The sequence below is a fragment of the Megascapheus bottae genome, chromosome 8 (genome assembly GCF_031878675.1).
Source record: "Megascapheus bottae isolate mThoBot1 chromosome 8, mThoBot2.hap1, whole genome shotgun sequence".
Lineage (NCBI taxonomy): Eukaryota > Metazoa > Chordata > Mammalia > Rodentia > Geomyidae > Megascapheus > Megascapheus bottae.
Genome location: NC_143516.1, coordinates 21,865,354 through 21,886,270, shown reverse-complemented (window position 1 = coordinate 21,886,270; position 20,917 = coordinate 21,865,354). Strand labels below are relative to the sequence as shown.

The 20,917-nt window shown below is 36.2% G+C and overlaps 1 protein-coding gene across 1 annotated transcript in view; it reads left to right on the top strand.

The window, feature by feature from the left end:
- Positions 1–19,519, top strand: part of Eya4 (EYA transcriptional coactivator and phosphatase 4) — a 216,727-nt gene extending 197,208 nt beyond the window's left edge. The window contains exons 13-19 of the mRNA XM_090337647.1: positions 2,938–3,027; positions 9,045–9,103; positions 9,211–9,371; positions 11,711–11,825; positions 13,561–13,682; positions 15,842–15,942; positions 19,399–19,519. Coding sequence (XP_090193773.1) covers positions 2,938–3,027; positions 9,045–9,103; positions 9,211–9,371; positions 11,711–11,825; positions 13,561–13,682; positions 15,842–15,942; positions 19,399–19,479 — 729 coding nt within the window. The 3' untranslated portion in view covers positions 19,480–19,519. The remainder of the gene's footprint in view (positions 1–2,937; positions 3,028–9,044; positions 9,104–9,210; positions 9,372–11,710; positions 11,826–13,560; positions 13,683–15,841; positions 15,943–19,398) is intronic.
- Positions 19,520–20,917: the final 1,398 nt, after the last annotated feature.

Here is a 20,917-nt window from a genome sequence, read left to right as displayed (position 1 = left end):
AGTACAGAAGCATGGAATCGATGAAAATAACCATCAAAGAGGAATGGTATGTTTTCTCCCATATTCCATAAATCTGATCTGTAAATGCAAGCAATGTGAGGAGTGAATACAAGGTATTCAGTGTTTTTTTTTTTGTGGGAAATTTTAAAAGGGAGAAAGCATAGACATTTGTGAAATAAAAGTTTAAGCAACCTGGCTTCCCACAGGAAAGTGTTAAAATGAAGATCCTTCTGCACTCTTCATCTGAAATACACATCTTTAGGGCAGGAATTGTCCAAAACGTAAGAGCAGAATGTGGAACTCGGGTTTATTGTCTTGCATCAGTGAACATTCCTCAAAAGCGGAAAGCATTACTAATGGAATTATATGTTTTCATGCTGTAATTTCATTTGACTTTTCTTGATATTTCTGTGGACTTTTGTTCATGCTTCTATGATCCGGCAGTATACTTTACAAGTTTACTACATTCCCAGTCTACCTAATGTCTACCTCACCCCCAAATGGAGAAGTTAGTAGTGAGAACTTTTAAGAGACTTTAAAGAAAGAGAAAAATGTATATGAAAAATGGCTTATTTAGGATGGGAAATAGCTCAGTGGCAAAGCACTTGCCCTTGGTTCAATCCCCAAAAAAGAAAAGACAAAAATTAGTTTAAAATGTTTAATTGGACACTTCAAAGTTCAATAGGAAGAATATGGAAGGAAGGAAGGAAGAAAGGAAGGAAGGAAGGAAGGAAGGAAGGAAGGAAGGAAGGAAGGAAGGAAGGAGTATGCTTGAAGTAAATAGAGTAAAGAGTGTATCTAAACTCTGAAACTCTTTGAAACAAAAAAGAGGCTTTTCATATTTTTCTTTACTTTTGAATGATATTTGTTAGATTTATTTATTAGCCTTATAAGATCTCTGGATATGACAGAAGTAAAGCTATGGTAGAATACTACTGTTGAACAGAAAAGCTATGGAATAGCATCCTGAGCTTAAAAAAAAAAAAAAAAAGATTTGTGGATTTTTGGCCCAAATGGTGGCTCTATCACTAAAGGCTGATAAATGAAGCAATAAAGTACAGAAAAGTACTTACTGATTATATCTTAATCAGAAAAGCATATTGAAATCTGACTTATGGAGACTGTCTCATTGACAGCTTCCACATGGAGTTTAGCCTTGTTCCACATACCTCAAGGACTGTTAGCACTCGGTTCCTATTTCTTGACATTGTCTACGACTCAGTTGCAAAGAATACAGGAATAATACTTCAAAAATGCTTTCACACCAGGGTTATCCACCAAAGCATTCTGAGTAGTGGAATAAGAAAGTTGATAGTTATCGTATGGTAGGATGGGGTGGGCCATCTACTTGTAAAATGGAATTCGTTTAGGGGCTTAGATGACTATCGCACAGCCTGACTTGGGTTGGGTGTTCTTATCAAAAACTGAAGTTAAATTTGCATGATATTTCCCTAAGTTTAAATACATTTCTTGAAATGCCATTTATTAGGATGTTGAAAACACAATTTTAGTTCTCTCCTCTCAAATCCCCATAGTCTGGCTGTTGGCCCAGCCACTCAACCCAAATCACCCTCTGAAGTCTTCCAAAATAACTTCTCTGCCAAAACCAATAGTGTCCTTCTAGACGTGTCAGCCTTTTATTCAAAAACACTCCTCTCTCCACGGACACCCATCTGGACTTGTCCCTTCTTGGTTTTCTATTTCCCATCTCACACCTGTAATAGGTGGCCCTGAGATATTCCAGTTTTGATTATTTCAACAGGATTCTGTACATACATTTCTTAGCTACGAATTCTTCTACTTCAGCTGAGTGAGTCACAGGCAAAGTAATAATTCAGGCCCCAGTTCTCAAGCCCTGGCTGAAGTTAAAGATCATGGTGTCCATAAACAAATTGGAGCCATTTTGACTCCTGACTCACCTCTCACTCACCTTAAACTTAAAAAAAAAAAACATGTATTCTCTACATGTAGTGAATTCCATTTAGTAAGTGAATGTTCTTTATATTTATCTTCTACCCTCACCTCTTCAAACTCTAGTGAAACACTGATTCGACCAAACTTTAGACATAGATAACAATCTCTATTACTTTTTTGATCAAAATGCAGTTTGTAATTGAATGGTGAGTGAACCATTCTCTACCAGCCCTTCTTAGCCTACTTGGATGTAAACATGTCCTGGGTCTATTTTTCTCCACCTCCTAATTCTCATTGGCACCATGCTTAGATGAAAGTCCTTTCTTCTTGTCAGCAAATACGCTCTATTTTTCAGTAGCACTCTTAATTCCTCTCTCCTCAAGACTTTCAATGGGCTGTGTAGAAACCATACCATACAATCTAGTTGACTTTCTTCTCCTCCTGTCATGAACACACAGCTTAAATAAAAATGTAATGTGCTAAGCAATCTCTATCTATGTGTAAACTCCTAAGTGTATATATCATCATCTTAAATTTGGAAAACCACCTTTTGGGATACTTTTGTTGTTTTTAAATAATACATATATATCTTAAAAATTAACACTAAATCCATATTTGGGGGGTACAGTGTGTATTTTAATGCGCAAAACTTTTATAAATCTGTATTAAACATTAAACACATCCATCTTCTCAAATATTTTTCCATATCTTTGTATTAGAAACACCCAAAATTCTTTCTTCTACCCAGTTTGATAAATTATTAATTTAATAAATTATTAATTAATAAATCAATAAATTATTAATTATCACCCCCTACCTACACAATTAATGGAACACTAGAATTTTGTTCATCTGTATATTTTAAAATAATGTGCAGCCTCCCTTTATTTCTCCCCATAAGGAATATTTTTTTGAATCTTCAGTAATAATCTGCCTCACAACTCTATACACTTAAGGTCTTTTTCATAGGAATTGTGGCTACTGAGTGAGATTTGGCCTTACGATGCAAAACTTTCTTTTCAGGATCCCCCTATGGCTGTAACTCTGGGTCTCCGAATGGAAGAAATGATTTTTAATCTTGCTGATACCCATCTGTTTTTTAATGATTTAGAGGTAAGAGTATTTCAAAAGTAATAATAATTGTTCTCGGTGCCTATAACTTAGATGGTCTCATAAGTGTAAATAAACTTGAGATAATTGAAAATAGCAAGAGCAATAGAGTTAAAGAGAATTGTAAAGTTCTTGTCAAGAGCACGCACACACACACATACACACACACACACACACACTAACATGAACAGAAAGTGAAATTGTGATCATGAATAATATGTTCATAACTATTTAAAAGAGAAGATTTTGCTTTGCTGCCTGTTCCAGATACCTCTTGTACTGTACCTCATTTTTTAGTACCTCTGCCACTATTTCTGGCACCTTTGGAACTAGTACTAGCCTTCCCAGGTGAGTGAGTTCCTAGACCAATTTATGCATGCTCTCTAGCATCGAGGATTGCTGAACTTTGTACATAATCTAAAACCTATCTTTGGATAACACGATCATTTTCTCATTTCCTCCTCTTCTGGGTAAAACAGTCCTAAAGCTGTTTACATAAGACATCTGATGAGAATGAATGCATTTACTTTCCCGTTTACCAACATTTTTCCCTTTCAAACTTCAAATGGCAATACAGTATATAAATGGCAGACAAAAAGAGGAAAGTTAAAATATGAATGAAAGGTAAAAACAGATTAGTGAGCAGAGTACTGTGCGTATTAACTGCCCAAGTTGTGTATTAGGCATCACGATAATGAAGTCTGAAATGCATAAATAAATTAGCAAGTATAACTATACTAAAAGGGAAATTTCATTTTCTTTATGACATGTTTAAGCTTCATTTTATTTTGTGGTTTTACAGTGAAATAAAGTGGTCTGCGCCTACATAATGAATAGTGGGCAAGATTGCTGTATAGCTCCTCACATTGTTCTAGATATTTTATGCTGAATTTTCCACTGATTAATGGACAGTATTGTGAAATAAATATATGTATCGCATTACTTTCACAAAGGTTCCATTTAAGGTTACCTCCTCCTTAAGCAATATTTGATGTCCAACCTAGATGAGGTTGAAACAAGCAAACGATCCGAGAGTAACGTATGTTTTTGTTTCTGTTAAGTTGACAAGGTTTAAGTCCAGATTTAATTACTTTGGAGACATGTGATTTAAAGAAAAATGTGTTTCAGTATAACCCACAAATGTGTGTACTAAAATGAGCTGTGTCATAGCTGTTTGTTGTTTTCTTTGAGTTTAGTCAGTGTTTTTATTGGATAACAAAATGACTAAAGAGGCTTTTAAAAAATGAACAATATGACAGATCTGTATCCCTGGCCAAGTTTTCCAGTTTTAGATAATAAATTATAATCACCTCTCTAAAATTCAATTTAAGTCAGAACTGCTATTTGTTACTATCCAGTATATAAAATCCTTTGGCAAAAAGCTGTTGATGGAGAGCAGATTTGGACTTTGGGGGAAGGTGGAATTTGAAGTACAGTGGTAGTTATTTAGATCTGTTTTCCTGTAGTTAAGATAGATGAGATTTCTGCTAGAGATGATTCTAAGATAATTACTCCCTTCAAATCTAGAAAAAGAAATAATCTTACATAGTCTTATCCCAGTTTTACGGTGCCAATTTCTTTGATTATTGGTTTTTACTAGAAATACATTGGATATACAAACTTCTGGCTTTCCTGTTGAAACAAATAGAAACAAGATGAAAGAAACTAACTAAACTTTTAGCAGAACTCTAAAGTAGAAAGGTGCTAGTAGCACATGGTGTTAGGTACCTTTAGCAGGTTTGGATAAATTTGATCATCTCTGGAAAACTACAACATAATCATCTAGAATAGTATAAACCTTAGCAACACATTCTGTAAAATGGCCTCTCAAAATATGTCAGGATCTTCGTCACAAATGGTCACTGAGAAAATAATGGCTTTCCTTTCTGATTCTGTTTTAGAATGTGATGAAACTATTTTGTTTAAACCCTACAACCTACTTACTCTACTAGTTTTAGGATACTTAATAGCATATAAATGAACTAAACTCTCTTACCTGCAAAACATAACTCATCCAGATAAAGACAATTTGCTACCAAGTGACATAAGCAGTAAACTAATAAAATCTAAACAATAGGGTATATGATCATTTGTCACTGTAACAAACACACTACTAGACTTCTATATCTGACTTCAAAAGTCAGCTCTATTTTCACATATTTATTTCTGTGAACCTATGGCAGCCAAGGACTATAAAGCTTCTTGACACAGACTTGCTTTTACTTCTGCTGACAAAGAGAAGAATTCTTGAAGACAGTGTATCTATAATAGGAGCTCATTTTGGTGTTTTTTTCTTCCATATTTAAATTCTTTGGATATTTTTTATTTTTAACTTGAAAATCCAAACTGGAACACTAGTCCTTCAACAGAAAATGTAACATATGTCTGAGAATATCTGAAAGATACAAATTTAAATCCTCATAGTCCCTTCTCTATCCTTCCCTCACAACTGCAGAGAAGGCAAAATGCTCACTGCTCTCTCCCCCACCAAACCAACACTCTGCCTAAATCAAATGTGATCTCAGTGAAAACAGAAAAAGACGGCCTCGGGGACTTTGGGGGTCACAAAAGTGAGGGGAGACTATTGTGGAATCTAACAGGAAAAGATCAGTGACAATTCTATGGTTACCTTATGAGATGAAATTAAAACATTTTAAGATTAGCGCCAGATACATTTCAAACATTTGAGGTTTCCCACTAAAATGTGTTAAAAAAAAAAAAAGAAAAGAAAAGTGCTCTGGATTTTGTTGTTGTTGTTGTTTGTTTTAGTTATTGCAGGTTTGGGTTAAAAGTATTCTTGCATAGTTCCTCAGAATGAAAACCAATTGAAGACCAATTGTTTAGTTTTTCCTGAAAATGTCAGTAATTGAAGTTCAAGTTTCTTTCACTGGACTATAATCCTCAGGCAATTATCCAGAGTCAACAGGCACAGTTAACTAGGCATAAATTTAAAGAGAAGTTAGATTTGGAAAAGCCTCAAACATAACTTTGAATACAGGGTACATGCTCCAATAAGTTTGATATACTGTAGTCCTCATGAGTAAAAAAAATAATAATTTTGGGGGTAACCTATGTACAAATTCATCATGTGAATGAATACTTGAAATGTCAAAGGAATTTCTGTGAAAAGTAGAATGAGGACTAGTGGAGTAAGAACCTCTGACTGCCAGAGTGATTCACAAGAAACTTGTTCCTTTACTTTTTCTGGTAGGATTAGTTTATTAGCAAAACAAGGAAATTATTTACATATGAAGAAATAGTTTAGAAGTTCACTAGAGTGAGTTACTTTATGTGGTAATATTAATATTAATATTGATTTCAATCTAAATATTTCCCAAGAATATCACTATCTCTAAATAAGGAATCATTTTGACCTAGAGAGCTCCCTTGGGTTTTCTATATTTTAGGAGAAAAAGTTTGTTTCTAAATTTTCACATTAACTAGTTAAATCTCTCCATCATTTTAAAACACAATTGCTTGTTCATTTGCGTGTAATATTTTTACCTGCAATTTTTTTCAGTCATAGGGCTTGAGCTCTAGGCCTGGATGCTGTCCCCTGTGTTCTGCAGCTCAAGGCTACCACTCTGCCATGTGAGCCACAGTGCCACTTCCGATTTTCTGGTAGTTAAGTGGAGATATGAGTCTCATGGACTTTTGTGACTGAGCTGGCTTTGAACCTACAATCCTCAGATCTCAGCCTCCTGACTAGCTAGGATTACAGGCATGAGCCACCAGTGCCCAGCTTTACCTGCAATTTAGCTGGAAATCTACCCTGACTTTACTTATAGTTTAGCCTTCTTTCAACCTATTCTCAATCAAACAGAAGCAGAAACTTTCTAAGTACCATGTCCAGCCATGACTCATGAGGCTTAGCTCCTGCTCTGTATTTTTGTTTTCCCTTCCATAAATATCTTCTTAAAATCTATCATCTAGGATATTGTTATTTTCAATTCCTATAACTCTTTGCTTGAAAATGTAAGTGATTATGATAATGCCATCAAGAACTATCATTTATCTAAATTTCTGATATTTTTAATGAAAAAAAAACTTTGAAACATTGAAAATATTCTAGAAACATTTTCTTTCCTCAGGGAGTTTCTAGTTGGACTAAAGCTACCCTATGAATAGAGGTTGAGATTTCATTCTAAAAGTACTAATCCCATGATTTATCTGAAACTTAGAAACTTGAAAATTTAGTATGTATGGATTTTTCAACAAAATGGATTTGTTGTGCTTGTCATTGAGTTTTATATTTTAAAGGAAGCCTGTGATGTAGGACACCAAAGACTAGATTCCTATTGTTTGTCTATAGACACTTCCAAGCCCACAATGAATAGGAGCAGTAACTGGAAAGTTTTTGCTTAATTGTGACCTATTTCCAAATTAATGTGAAGGCTCACCTCTGTCACCCTGGCTTTGGGGAGGTTGAGAATGAAAGGATAGGATTTGCTGCCCAGTCTAGGCAGAAATGCTTATGAGCTTCTTTCTCAACCTATAGTTGAGTTCAGTGACATATTACTATTATCATAAACTATGTAAGGGACTATCATAAACTATGTAAGGACTATGGGAGGATCAGCGTGCCAGAAATGGAGAAATATCTGAAGAAATGTCCCTTTCCCAAGAAAGGGAAGCTGAATATGGTTCATGTACCTGCAATACAACCACATTTAGAAAGCCTAGAAGTGGACAAGAGGGCATCTCCGGTGTGTACCCCCTGGAGGAAGCAAGATCCTGTTCCCAATGGAATAAAGATTGGGATAGAGTTGTGACTCATATCTAAGCAAGTGTGAAACAGTGAGTTCAAATCCCAGTACTATCTAAACAATTGATTTTGAATGGTAAGCATTATATATAGAAACAAACTACACTATTTAAATAATTTGAAGGAACTAACTATAGCCCCAAAGGTTAACCAAGATTTAATCTGAAGCTACTTTTTTGTTGTTAGTCATGGGGCTTGAACTCAAGGCCTGAGCACTGTCCCTGAGCTTTCTTGCTCAAGGCTAGTGTAGCATACAACACTGAGCCACAGTGCTACTTTTGGCTTTCTGGTAGTTATAGACATTCTCATTTCTCACAGACTTTCCTGCCCAGGCTGGCTTTGAACCAGATCTCAGACTTTTGAGTTTCTAGGATTACAGGAGTAAGCCACTGGTGCCTGTATGAAGTTACTTTTTTTATAATAATAATTACAAATTAATGTTTTTATTTATGCATCTATTCTTCTGAAGACTAGGCATTTTAAATGCTATAAGCAATAAGTTAGGTAATAAGTTAAGGTAGGTAATAATTTACTAGAACTTTGCAGATTATTTGATGGCAGAACAATACAAAAGTCCTGGATTATGGTTAATTATCATGCCTATTCTATGGGTACATTTCCCTAAAGTTCTTGGCATTTACATAGAACATTTTATTTGATGACGCTTCATTATTCCTCTTTTACTTCTAGATATTATTTTTTTCAATTTAAAAAACTGGAGAAAGGAAAATATCATCATCTATGGTCATTCTTTCTATGTTAAAATACAAAAGCACGTAAAATAACATCCCCAGTCTACCCAAAGCAGAGTGACATGGAAAATCTCACAGATCACCATAATTTGAAATTAATCCCCTCTATCACAGCTCAGCAAATAATAAGAGTGACCATGTGAATTGTTCAGGTCAAACTAGTATTGTTTACCTTCAGATTCGTTTTGCTTGAGGTATGCACAACAGAACTAAAGGGAAGCAAACATGACTGCCAGATTCAAAAGAGAGTATCCTTATCAGTATAAGATTAAATTTGTTTTTTAATCACTTGGCAAAAAATGTTCCCTGCAAATTTTGGGGTCCCTTCTAGAAGTTCTAGGGAGTAGAAATGGTGCCACTTTCTAAACTTAAGAAAACTTAAGCATGAGGTTGGAGGGTGTGTGGGATGATGCTGCCATCTGCTGGCCAGAGTGTGAACACGTGGAAGGATGGAAAACCACCTTACAAGTATTTGGTAGTAACATTTCCCTTCTTTTAAACAGGAGTGCGATCAAGTTCACATAGATGATGTTTCCTCTGATGATAATGGGCAGGATTTAAGGTAAGCCATGCCTTTCAGTCTGCTGTTTCCTACAGAAATTGAGCTTTGGAGTTTTGCACATGTAATTATTTCTTTTATTTCTTTTTAATGTATTTTGGGTGTTGCAGTACCTACAGTTTTGCAACTGATGGCTTCCATGCAGCTGCAAGTAGTGCAAACCTTTGTTTGCCAACAGGTGTAAGAGGAGGAGTGGACTGGATGAGGAAGTTGGCTTTTCGTTACAGAAGAGTAAAAGAATTATATAACACCTACAAGAACAATGTTGGAGGTACGCACGGCTTATTTCATGGAATAAAGGCACCATGGGTGTTGATAGAATTCCAGCTTACGTTTCATGTGAGAGATTTCCTTACTGTAAAATAAATCTGTGAAAACTCATGTGGAACATTGAGACTGAATTTTTATTTTCTGAATTGATGGGGGGGAAATGACTGAAAAGATGTATCCTGTCCATGTAGTTTGGCATTGTTTGTGAAACTGTGCTCTGTTCTTTCATGAAGATTTATAGCGAAGTATTTGGCTTAGTTCATTTGTCACTGCCAGTGAAAACCAATCAGAAAGACTGAGGGAAGCTTTTCTAAAGACAACGGACATCTTAAGCAATCTTTCCCTTTTTGTAACCCCCTCAACACACAAGACTAGACAGTGATTCCCACCATTTTAGAGACACTGAAGGGGCCTATTAGATTTATCTTAAAAAATCACCTATTATCCTACAGTGTATCTTTCCCACGTGCAAGGTAATATTTATGGTGATTATCAAGAAGTTCAACTATCCAGTAGTATGGTTCATCTTCTTCATGCATCTTACAGATGATATCAAAACCTATGACACCAAAGCTATGATCTTAGGCTCTAGATATAATAAACATGGATGGTATTGGCTATTAAGATCAACCTTAGATCAGTAAAATTCCCACGTTAGGTATGAGGTAATAGAAAATTGTCTTCTTAAGATTACTGTTTGTTTCCCTTTCTTAAAAATTCTAGAAGCATGTTTAAGGAAAATAAACCAGAATGCAAAAGGGAATACTACTACATCTATATACATGTGTATACTACAAATAGAAATCTTCACAAATGTTACATAATACTATGTGCTATATGAAGTTTTGGGTTAACAGCATATCCATCCATATATCTTTAGAGGTGGTGCTGGATCTGTTTCTCTTGTCATTGTCTAGCATTAAAGTGTATAGATGCTCCATATATTCAAAGTGAATAATATGAAGGTGAGAACCAAAGGGAGTTTGGTTGTAGAAGAGCTTCATTTCCCAATAGGAAATGCCTTAAAGGTGTTGTGTGTCTACCTTGCCCTTGTTCAAGGGAAAACTTCTCTTTCCTCCTTTACTCTCATGCTATTTATGAGACCCTTTGTACAAATAAATAAGTCTTCTCATTAAAATCAATGGAGAGTGTGTTTAACTCTGACATTATACCTCTCTCTCTGCATGTGTGCTCTGAGTAGTCTGCTCTTTCAAGCTGAGGGTAATCCTAGCTACTCAGGAGGCTGAGGTCTGAAGATTATGGTTTGAAGCCAGCCCAGGCAAGAAAAATCTGTGAAAGTCTTATCTTCAATAAACTCAAAAAAGAAAAGTAGAGTTGTAGCTCCAAATGGTAGAGCAATAGCCTTGAGCAAAAAAAGCTCAAGGAGAGTATCAGGCCCTGAGTTGAAGCCCTATAACCAAAAGGAAGGGAGGAAGGGAGAGAGGGAGAGAGGAAGGGAAAGAGGGAAGGAGGGAGGGAGAGAGGGAGGGAGACAGGGAGAGAGGGATGGAAAGAAGGAAGGAAGGAAAAAAGGAGAAACTTTTGACTGAATTTATACAGCCTAGTTTTATCAAAATCTTCTTTTAGCAGGGCTTCAACTGCTGTTCATTTGCTTGTTTTCAGTGCTGAGGACTAAACCCAGAGTCTCCTATGTGCTAAACAAGCATGCTACCATTGAGCTATATCCACAGCCCTATAGCTGCATCCTTGTAGACTAAAATTCAGCATATCTTTCTTTTTTATCTTGTAAATCAGTGTAATTTATAGCATTGTAATTGCGGCATGCTCTTTAGGGTTTAAATTTAATTCTTAATTTTATCTATGAATCGTTTGAGTACTGCTGTTTTGGAAACAGTCTAATAAGGACCTCAAATCATGGCACTGGTGCTGTTTCAAGCTGGAAATGATTGTGATTATAAGAGACTGAACATTTTTTCAGGCAGGCATGACAGCTGAAGTGTGTGTATCTAACCCAGTAGAGTTGCACTGATTTTCTAGACTGGCACATTCCACCTTATTGAGATAGGGCTCTGTGTGAGATGGAGGCCCACTGCCTGAGAATCTAGGTTCAGAGAAGGCAGATACTAGGGCTCGCTTCTCTACAATTCTTTTCCCCATATCTAGGCCAGAGCCTGACTCTTAGGCATTGCCTAATCAGTGAATAAGAAAGTGGACAATGCATTCTGAAGTGAAGGATCGATATTGATATGTCTGTAACTCTCTCCATTTCTGATAACATTGAAATGCAAAAATATCTCTTCTGGTCACAAGTGACACCAAGTTAGTCATTCTTGTGAAAGGCTTCAACTCCTGACGCTGCTTTGCCCTTCTGTGTTGCAGGACTCCTTGGCCCTGCCAAGCGGGATGCATGGCTGCAGTTGAGGGCAGAGATTGAGGGTCTCACCGATTCCTGGCTGACAAATGCTCTTAAGTCTTTATCAATTATTAGTACTAGGTAAGTGATACTGTTCTCGTGCCTATGTCGATTATGTGAGAAATGTAGATCTCACTGATACAAAATTGGTTTTTAAAACATGTTTTAATTTCTACACTGTCTTAGGGTTTAAAAGACTTAGCAATTCAGAGTCCAGTGATTGATTTTCAAACTGGGTAGCGTGTGTGCCTATGTTGTATGGGGAATTGCAGTGTACATGTGTACCTATGTTAGGTGTTACAGTGGGTGCATATGTAGTGTGTGTACTTGTGTAACATGTATGAGCACACTGTGTGTTTATAGTCCATATATCAAGTGGGAAGAGAGCTGCCACTTCTCAGAGAAATCAATAGACCGCTCATTATGATTACTGATGATGCCATGGAACGGTCCCTTAATATGCAATGAAAAAGCCAACAGCTCTCTGGTGTTAACAGACTACAAGGGATAATGACAAAAACAAAGCAAAATTTTGCAAAACAATAAAAGAAACACATTGGTCTGGGAATAAAGGTAGCAAAATGAAACACACTGAAAGCAGAATGGGTACATGGAAAATAAGAATAAGCCAGAGGAATAATCCAATTAAAATAGTACATATACATGTGTGAAATACCATGGTGAAACGCTTTTAAACAATTAGCATACTCTTAAGACTGTGAACAACAAGAATATAAAACAGGAATACTTACAGGAAGATGAAGAACTGAGAGTTTACTCACCGAGGACTAAGTCAACAATGCTTTACATATATGTGTGAAAGTCTAACAATGGAAGAATGTCATCTGTTTGAGAAGCCAGGAGGGATGAGGAGGGAGAAAGACTCAAGAACTGAGCAAGCCTGATTAACGTACATTGTATGCACACAGCTACTTTGTTGAATTCTATATCAGAACTTTTGGCAAAGTTAAGTTACTATCTGATTCTTATCTATGTATACTGATTAAGGATATAATGTTCTTAATCCTTGTAATTCTACCTACTCAGAAGGCTGAGACCTGAAGGTCTCAGTTGGAAGATAGCCCAGAACATCCAATTAAACACCAAAAGCCAGAAGTGGAACTGTGACTCGAAATAGGAGAGCTCTAGCCATGAGCACAAAAGTTTAAGAACAACACTCAGGCCTTGAGTTCAAGTCTCAGAGCCAGTGTACACATGCTCCTGTGTGTGTGTGTGCACATGCACACACAAAATTTATGATCTGTCAACCTAGCAGAAGAATTTGTTGTATATATTATATTTTCTTGAGAGTTAGGGTGGAAATAACAAATGGTATAATGTTAGCTCCTGGACCCAATAGATTGGTAGGCAGACTATAATATGAAATTTCTCTATAAAAACAGAAAAACACTGAAAATAAAATCACATAACAACAATTACCTCTGATGCCTCATTAATAGCTACTGCTTTTCATTTTCTTTTTTATATTTCTCTTATCTTTAACTTTTTCCACTGTAAATACAGTATTTACAATGCACACCCCACATCTCACAAAAATGTAAATGACTTTATTTTATTTCATCATGGTTTATTAAGACATAATCCACATAGGACTCTGAACAGCATCTTGTAGCATTTGTTGCCAAATAGTCACGGGGTGAGCACTATCGTAAATAACGCGCTGTCATTAGGGACTGTCTGTTTGTAGGTAGTGACTACTGAACACTCTACAGAGTTATTCCTTGGGATCTAGAAACCACTGGCCAATCTAAGTGTGCACCATTGGAAAATAAGTCTGTGTATGTCCTGATTTTAGGAGTAACTGCGTCAATGTCCTGGTAACAACAACCCAGCTGATCCCAGCACTAGCAAAGGTTCTTCTCTACAGCTTAGGAGGTGCTTTCCCCATTGAAAATATTTACAGTGCAACTAAAATAGGTAAGGAAGTGATTTTTAAACTTAGTGAAGAGTGTGTTTTTGTCTGTGTTTGGTCATTGTCTTGATGTGCATCTCCTCTGTGTGGTTTTCTTCTCATCAGTTTTGCTATTAGAATACCCACCAAACTTGGGTAAACTTCACATCACAAAATTCCTTGCCACTCTTTGTAAATCGGAGTATTTTGTGAGAATATTTGACTCATGAATTCCTGAACTCAACATCTAGGTAGTTCTGACTTACTACCTAGATTCTACAGGGTATGCCTATACACGTCATCTAGATAATTCATAATTTCCCCAATCACAATAATATCTAAACTGTTAATATAGTATTGCAACTTCATGTATGTAATATTTTAGATCTAAGATCAAAATACTATTTTGAGTTCAAAAGTCATTACAGGGCCAGGAGTTTGGCCTACTGGTAGAGTGCTTGCCTAGCACGCACGAAGACCCAGGTTTGATTCCACGCTACCACATACATAGAAAACAAGCCAGAAGTGGTGCTGTGTGTGGTTCAAGTGGCAGAGTTCTAGCCTTGAGAAAGCCCAGGGACAGTGCTCAGGCCCTGAGCTAAGGCCCAGGACTGGAAAAAAAAAAGTCATGACAGAGGGATTCAACCAGAATCCAGAAAAAAATGAACATGATAGAACTGACAGGGATTTAATGAAACAGAAAAACATAGTTGGAGTACTCATGATACATAAATATTCTACAATCCCCCAAATAAGTAATTATCATCTTGTTTGTTGAACTATATCTATCTGTGGCACTATCTTTGACTTTAAGCACATTCACGGACTAAGATGTCTAATAAATGTTTTAAAACCAAAGATTAACAAATTTTGTCCTTTTGAAAGAGTTAAAAGAAATATATATATATATATATATCATATTGTCAAGGAAATTCCTGGGAAAATAAAAGGGTCACGTAATATGTCCAGAAGGTCAACATACTTAGACTTTGGCACCTTGACAAGAGAAATATGAAATTCTAAAATCCCCCACAAAAATAGCCAGCCCTGAGCCTGTGGAAGGGCTGCTATTGGCCTTGGCAAAAGGAGGCCCAAGGGACAGCTGTTTGGGAGGACAGTCAGAGAGAGCCAAACTTTCTTGAAATAAACATTAAATTGTCCTAAACTCTTTAATGCACATCCAGATACCAATTATATATATAGTGTATATATATATATATATATATATATATGTAGGTGTTAACAAAATCAACACGCAGAATTTGATTTTGCTTTATGAGCACTCAAATGATATTACCCCAGAATAAACATTTCTCCTGGTTTAGCATAATATTTTTATTGGCTGAATTATTCCCTCTATTTCATCTGAAAGAATATTATTTTATATTTGCCTATAAGCTAGTTTTTTTTTAATTTCTGAACTATCAGATTTTTTATAAAGGAGCAAAAATAGCTTCGGAGAAAAAGCCCAATGATACAAAAACCAAAGACTTGTAGGAATTCCGTGCTGGCAGTGTAGAGCAGAGGGGATGAGATGGCGGGTAGTAGGAAATCAACACGGAGAGGACAGCACCTTGGGATAGCTAATCTGAGCATTCTGGCTCCCATCCACTTGAAGAAAGGAACCAATATCCAGGTAAATCCACATGTTAGTATTTCTCGTTTTCTTAGCTCAGTTTCTCACAATACTACATTAGTTAAAAAGAACTAGATAAACCCCATCTACAGGACCACACAAAGGAATGCTGGCACTTATGTTTGCCCGTACCTGTACCGTTCTTCTAATAATCTTGTGGTGGGGAAAATGTAGTCGTATTTTCTTGAGGTTCAATGCCTAACCCTGCTGCCTTTCTTAATGTATGAGCCATGTGTTGCTTAATTCTATAATCCTAAGAGTTCAGTTACTCAAGAGTATACGTTGAAGTGTAAACTCACAGGTTTGCAGCTAGCGACAGTGATGTTCAAGACACAGTAACGTAACACCTTATGAATCCTCAGGTTCGTGAATGCCATGGCTGGAAGAATAAGCAGTGCATTGTTTTTCAGGCAAGGAAAGCTGTTTTGAGCGTATAGTGTCCAGATTTGGCACTAACATAACTTATGTTGTCATTGGAGATGGCCGCGACGAAGAGCATGCTGCTAATCAGGTAACTTCACTCTCAACCGTATCTTATTTATCTTCCAGGAAAAGAAAGTTGCTTTGAACGAATAATGCAAAGGTTTGGCAGAAAAGTAGTATATGTTGTAATTGGGGATGGTGTAGAAGAAGAACAGGCAGCAAAAAAGGTAACCTGTCTCCAACAATGTCGGTGTGAATCTGCTAATGCAAGCCTTTTTGTTTGCATTCACGTAGTTTGACCCAAGGGCAGCTTGACAAACAAATTGGATTTGTAGATGTCAAGCAATAAGAGCATGAGAAGGTTAATACTTACATTCAAATAAACCATTTGGAGTCTAGCTTTTTTTTTCTTTGCCTGAAATTGAATAGAAAGTACAAGGACATTTAGTTGTATCTATTTGTGAATATAAAGTAAATAGGTAATAAACATATTTACTTACATATACAATATTTAACAAGTTCACAATGCTCATGTATAAAGATGACCTCAGAGTCAAGAAGAAAGCTGGGCAAGAATTACTGTTAAGCCCATGAAGTTTACCAAGATTGGTTAGATGAGGTCAAAGAAAACCCACGTTGACTGTCGCATTTGTCTCATGTGTCACATAGTCTCTATGAGTCTTTTACACACGAGTGTAACTCATTAATGGTAAGTGCTGAAGAGAGACTGGATATCTGAAGGAAACTTTCAGAAGACTTTAATAAGGCTTAGTAAGATAGATTTATTATTCCAATTAAAGATTGGAGGCAATGTACTTGACTTCTTGCAGAAAATTCTCAGCATGTGGGTGTGCCATTAGTAGTTAATTGAGGCCAAACAGCTGGCTTTGAACATATTTAGACTGTCTCATAGGCCCTATAGATAAACTTATTATCTGTCTTATATTTTCTGAAGGATAAAACAAACCAATCACTAATGGGTTGCTTCAACATCAGTAGATAAATGATAGCAGGACCTGACCTCTAATATGGGACCATCAATGAACACAATATGGAATGATAATAGAAAGATCTCATCTTTCCAAGATAAACATAGAAAAAATGGTAATTTTTAATATTTTTAAACAAGGATAGGTCAGCTTAGATAGTTCTGTGCAGAAAGAAAAGTTATTCTTATCTCAAGGTAATTTAAATAATCATCCAGTAAAGACTTCATTCATTAAACACTTGAATGTTAAACACTAGAGTGTTTTGCTGATATCCATGTCTTTAAAAATATCACCAGAAACAGATTTATAGAAAAGTTTTATAGTTGTATTAGAAAGAGAAAGAAAAGGGCCGGGAGTTTGGCCTAGTGGTTAAAGTGCTTGCCTAGCATGCATGAAGACCCGGGTTCGATTCCTCGGTACCACATACATAGAAAAAAGCCGGAAGTGGTGCTGAGGCTCAAGTGGTAGAGCTCTAGTCTTGAGAAAGTCCAAGGACAGTGCTCAGGCCCTGAGCTCAAACCCAGGACTGGCAAAAAAAAAAGAAAGAGAAAGAAAATTATTTCTATTTTTAGCCAACTCAATCCAAGCGAAGTGGAGAAAGAGGAAAATGGTTCTACCCCAGAAGGTTTGGTACAGGTGCTTTTCCATCCCATTAAGGGAGCACCATTAAGGGAGTACCGACTGCTAATTAGCAGTGTTAAGAGACTCAAGACAACAAGGACACTGGTCCCTAAAGTGTTCTGTAAGAGATCAGGACACAGCCTTCAGAAACCCAATCTGTGTTACCGATCACAACTTGAAATGTTTCCAGTCACACACAGATGAAATCTTTTCTGGAGTTTGTCAGTGTCCTGAATGCACACAATTTTGACTTTTCCTAGTGGCATCATCGGTATGCATAAGTGGCAATCAGTGATGCAGCCACTCTAGCCAACGCTCACATACGTGAACTCCTGTACCCTATGTGAACTCCTATGTGAAATCACTATATCTCTATATCAGTACTAACAGGAAAACACTTTTTCAGTGTCTTCCCTTGAAAACTAAAGATTACCAAGTCTACTCCAGTTACCTGCAGAACGAAAGCCAGATGATGGTTTTATACTTTCTATTTAACACTCAGCACCTCAGGGGGAGAAAAAAGAAAAGTGTGACTCCAAATGGATACAACTCTCAGAGAGAATGCTATTTTCAAATGGTTGTCTATGTAGATACAGTTTTGGTGATGGTGACGGCTTACGGTTCAGAAGCACAGGTGGTTGGTTTTCCTAGAACCTAGAATGCATGCTTTTATTTGGACATAGCAGTAATCGCATGTGCAGAAATGCTGAGGACTGTTCTGTGATCATAAATAGATCTGAGCTGAACGTTTATTACAAAGTTATTTCTAGGTGAATGTCTGTGCTCTAAATTAACCTAAAACCTATGGTGTTTGAGAAATTTAACAAAAAACATCCAAGTTTAGAAATAGGAATGTATGTATATAAAACCTTACTTTTCTATGGAAATATGTGAGATGAGCTGTACATATTTTTTTTTAATTTCCTGGAAAAGGAAAAAGGAGAAAAGAGAAAAGGGAAAAGAGGAGTTAAAATTATGTCTACTAGTATGTTAGTCCAATGTCTCCAAAATAATATGTCCCAACATCTAATCAGTATAAAATTATTGGTGCGCTACTGTATTCCTTTCTTATTCTAAGTTTTTGAATTCCAATATATTTTAAATTGGACTAATCATTTCAAGTGCTCATGTGGCTAAATAGCAAAGAGTTACATCGAAATAGTAATTATTATAATAACCTTAATTTTTAATAAAATTCTTTTCCCTTATATATGTAAAACTGCATTCCATGTATACATTCTAGATGTTGTCAGCCCAAACTTATGTTATTGATCTATTATTTGCTATAGCACAGTTTCTTCAGTGTTTCAATTTTTTTGTCCCCAGTGAGTTTTCCTAGATGTTTTTTTAATCAGTCTCTTTTGTGAAACTTTAATGCCACATATATACCAGATACTGGTATATCCTTGAAGGACCACAAAATCATTGTAATATTATAAGATTTTTTATACCAACAAGAACACAATTTTATCCATTTGAAAATAAAATCTTCTCTGCTGCTGCTAAAGTACTTTCAATATTTTGCCAGGGAACTAAATCAAGTCAATTCTCTTCATTATTAGTTATCCTAGACAATTAAGAAAATATTAATCTCTACCTTTTTTCGACTTCATATGATCTACCTTCAAATTATTAGTATTTTATATAGAAAGCAATTCATTTTTTCTTCCCAGATACAAAAAAATTCATAGTTTAATGTGAGTTTTGATAAATTTTGTACTGCTCAAAAACTTGTTTTCTTCCAGCCACATAAGAGTTTTTCACACCTACTTGCTTTCAGATGCTAAAATTGATCATGCTAATTAATTTGCCAAGTAAAATCACCTGCATACCTCAGTATTTGTTTCATTGGTACAATCCAGTTCAGATCTATTTCTCCATTACTCTGAATATGCCTTGTTGGTGCTGCCAGACCTTCAGATATGACCATCCCTTCATTAAAGCCCTCCCTTGAATCTGGACAGACAGACTTCCTTGTGTGTGGCGCTGCTTTATTGAGATGACGGTCTTGACTTCTGTGCTTTCTTCATCCTACCCCTTCCCTCTCTGTCCTTCCTTCTCTTAACCACACAGCACAACATGCCCTTTTGGAGGATATCAAGTCACTCGGACCTTTTGGCTCTCCATCAAGCACTGGAATTAGAGTACTTGTAACTATGTCCTCTAGCTGGAGATCCATTTTATATACATATATATAAATATATATATATTTCAAGTACACTGAATTTTTATGTGTGATTCAATGCCTCTGGCTCTACACATATAAATTGTCTTAAAGAATAAAATATTTTGGAATGAAAATTCCAAAATGAAGAATTCAGATTGCTGAATGAAATTCAACTTTAATGCTCCAGAAACAAAACTCAATGGTCTTATATTTACAACACTTCAATAGTTTATTAAAAACAACAACAACAACAAGAAGAACAACAAGAAATCTGTGGAGGTTGCTGCACAGCGAATGAGTCCTAACTGGAATTAGCTTTAGCAAAGGTCTCACCCCCTCAAGCCACAGCGTCTGTGCTCAGTGTGACTAATAGTCAACAACATTCCTCGACATGAGAACTCTTCTCAGCCCTGAGGTTTGAACCTGACTTTACCCTACCTAGCCCAGAAAATCTGAATGGGAATGCACTCTGACTGTATAAAAACAGTCCTATTTAGACCTGTAATTTGTGTAAATTATCAATGGAAATAATTTACTGTGACTTAGTAGCAGCTGACTTTGAAAATGGATGCAATTTTTCTTTCATTTGTTGGGGAACGGGAGAAGGGGGATCATGGGAATATAATATTGTCTCTTTTTTAAGTTTGGCAAAACAGAACGTTCATAATGATGTGTTGTGCCTTAAAGACAAGACAGAGTTTGTGTGTTCCGATGTAACTTTGGTTAAAGAAATCTCTGTAGATAATGAAAAACAATAACAAAAGCAAAACAAAAAAATACGTGTGATAATTCTTAATATGACCAAATTTAAAATTCAAGCTACCAGATAACAAGAAGAAATGGAGTATTTGTTGCAATAAGAAATCAACATAAGAATAAATGAGAGCTTGTGTTTTCTTGGGTTCTTAATAATTCCGATAATTGTTGGAGGTATCTATCTGTGCATTCAACCATAAGCACAAGGATCGAGAGAGACTGTGGAACCTGTACTTCAAAATGAAGTGTAGGTTAAAGTCTCAAGTATCCTTTCTCTAGTTTTCTAGAAGAAAACTAGGAGCCAGGAAACTTTGAGTTTGTGACATTTTTATATGTGTACGTTGCCTTGAGGAAGAGTTTATACAAATCACTAGCAATTACCACCCAAATTATTTTTGTACTATGCCATAGATATGGTTTAAAAACTCCTTGTCGTGTGACTGTGTCTTAAAAAATATAGCTAATACCACTTGCAAAAAAATAAAAATGTCTTCATTAATAATAGGCAGATGTACCAGATGGCTTCCAAGGGAAGAAGTGAATCTAGGAAATTTTTACCTTGACTAGACCACTAGAAAAGAAATTAACAGGTAAACTGGAGCTTGATAGCATTACCAAATCATAACCACGAATAGTCTGTTTCTCAGTCTCACCACTCAGTCCAGGAGC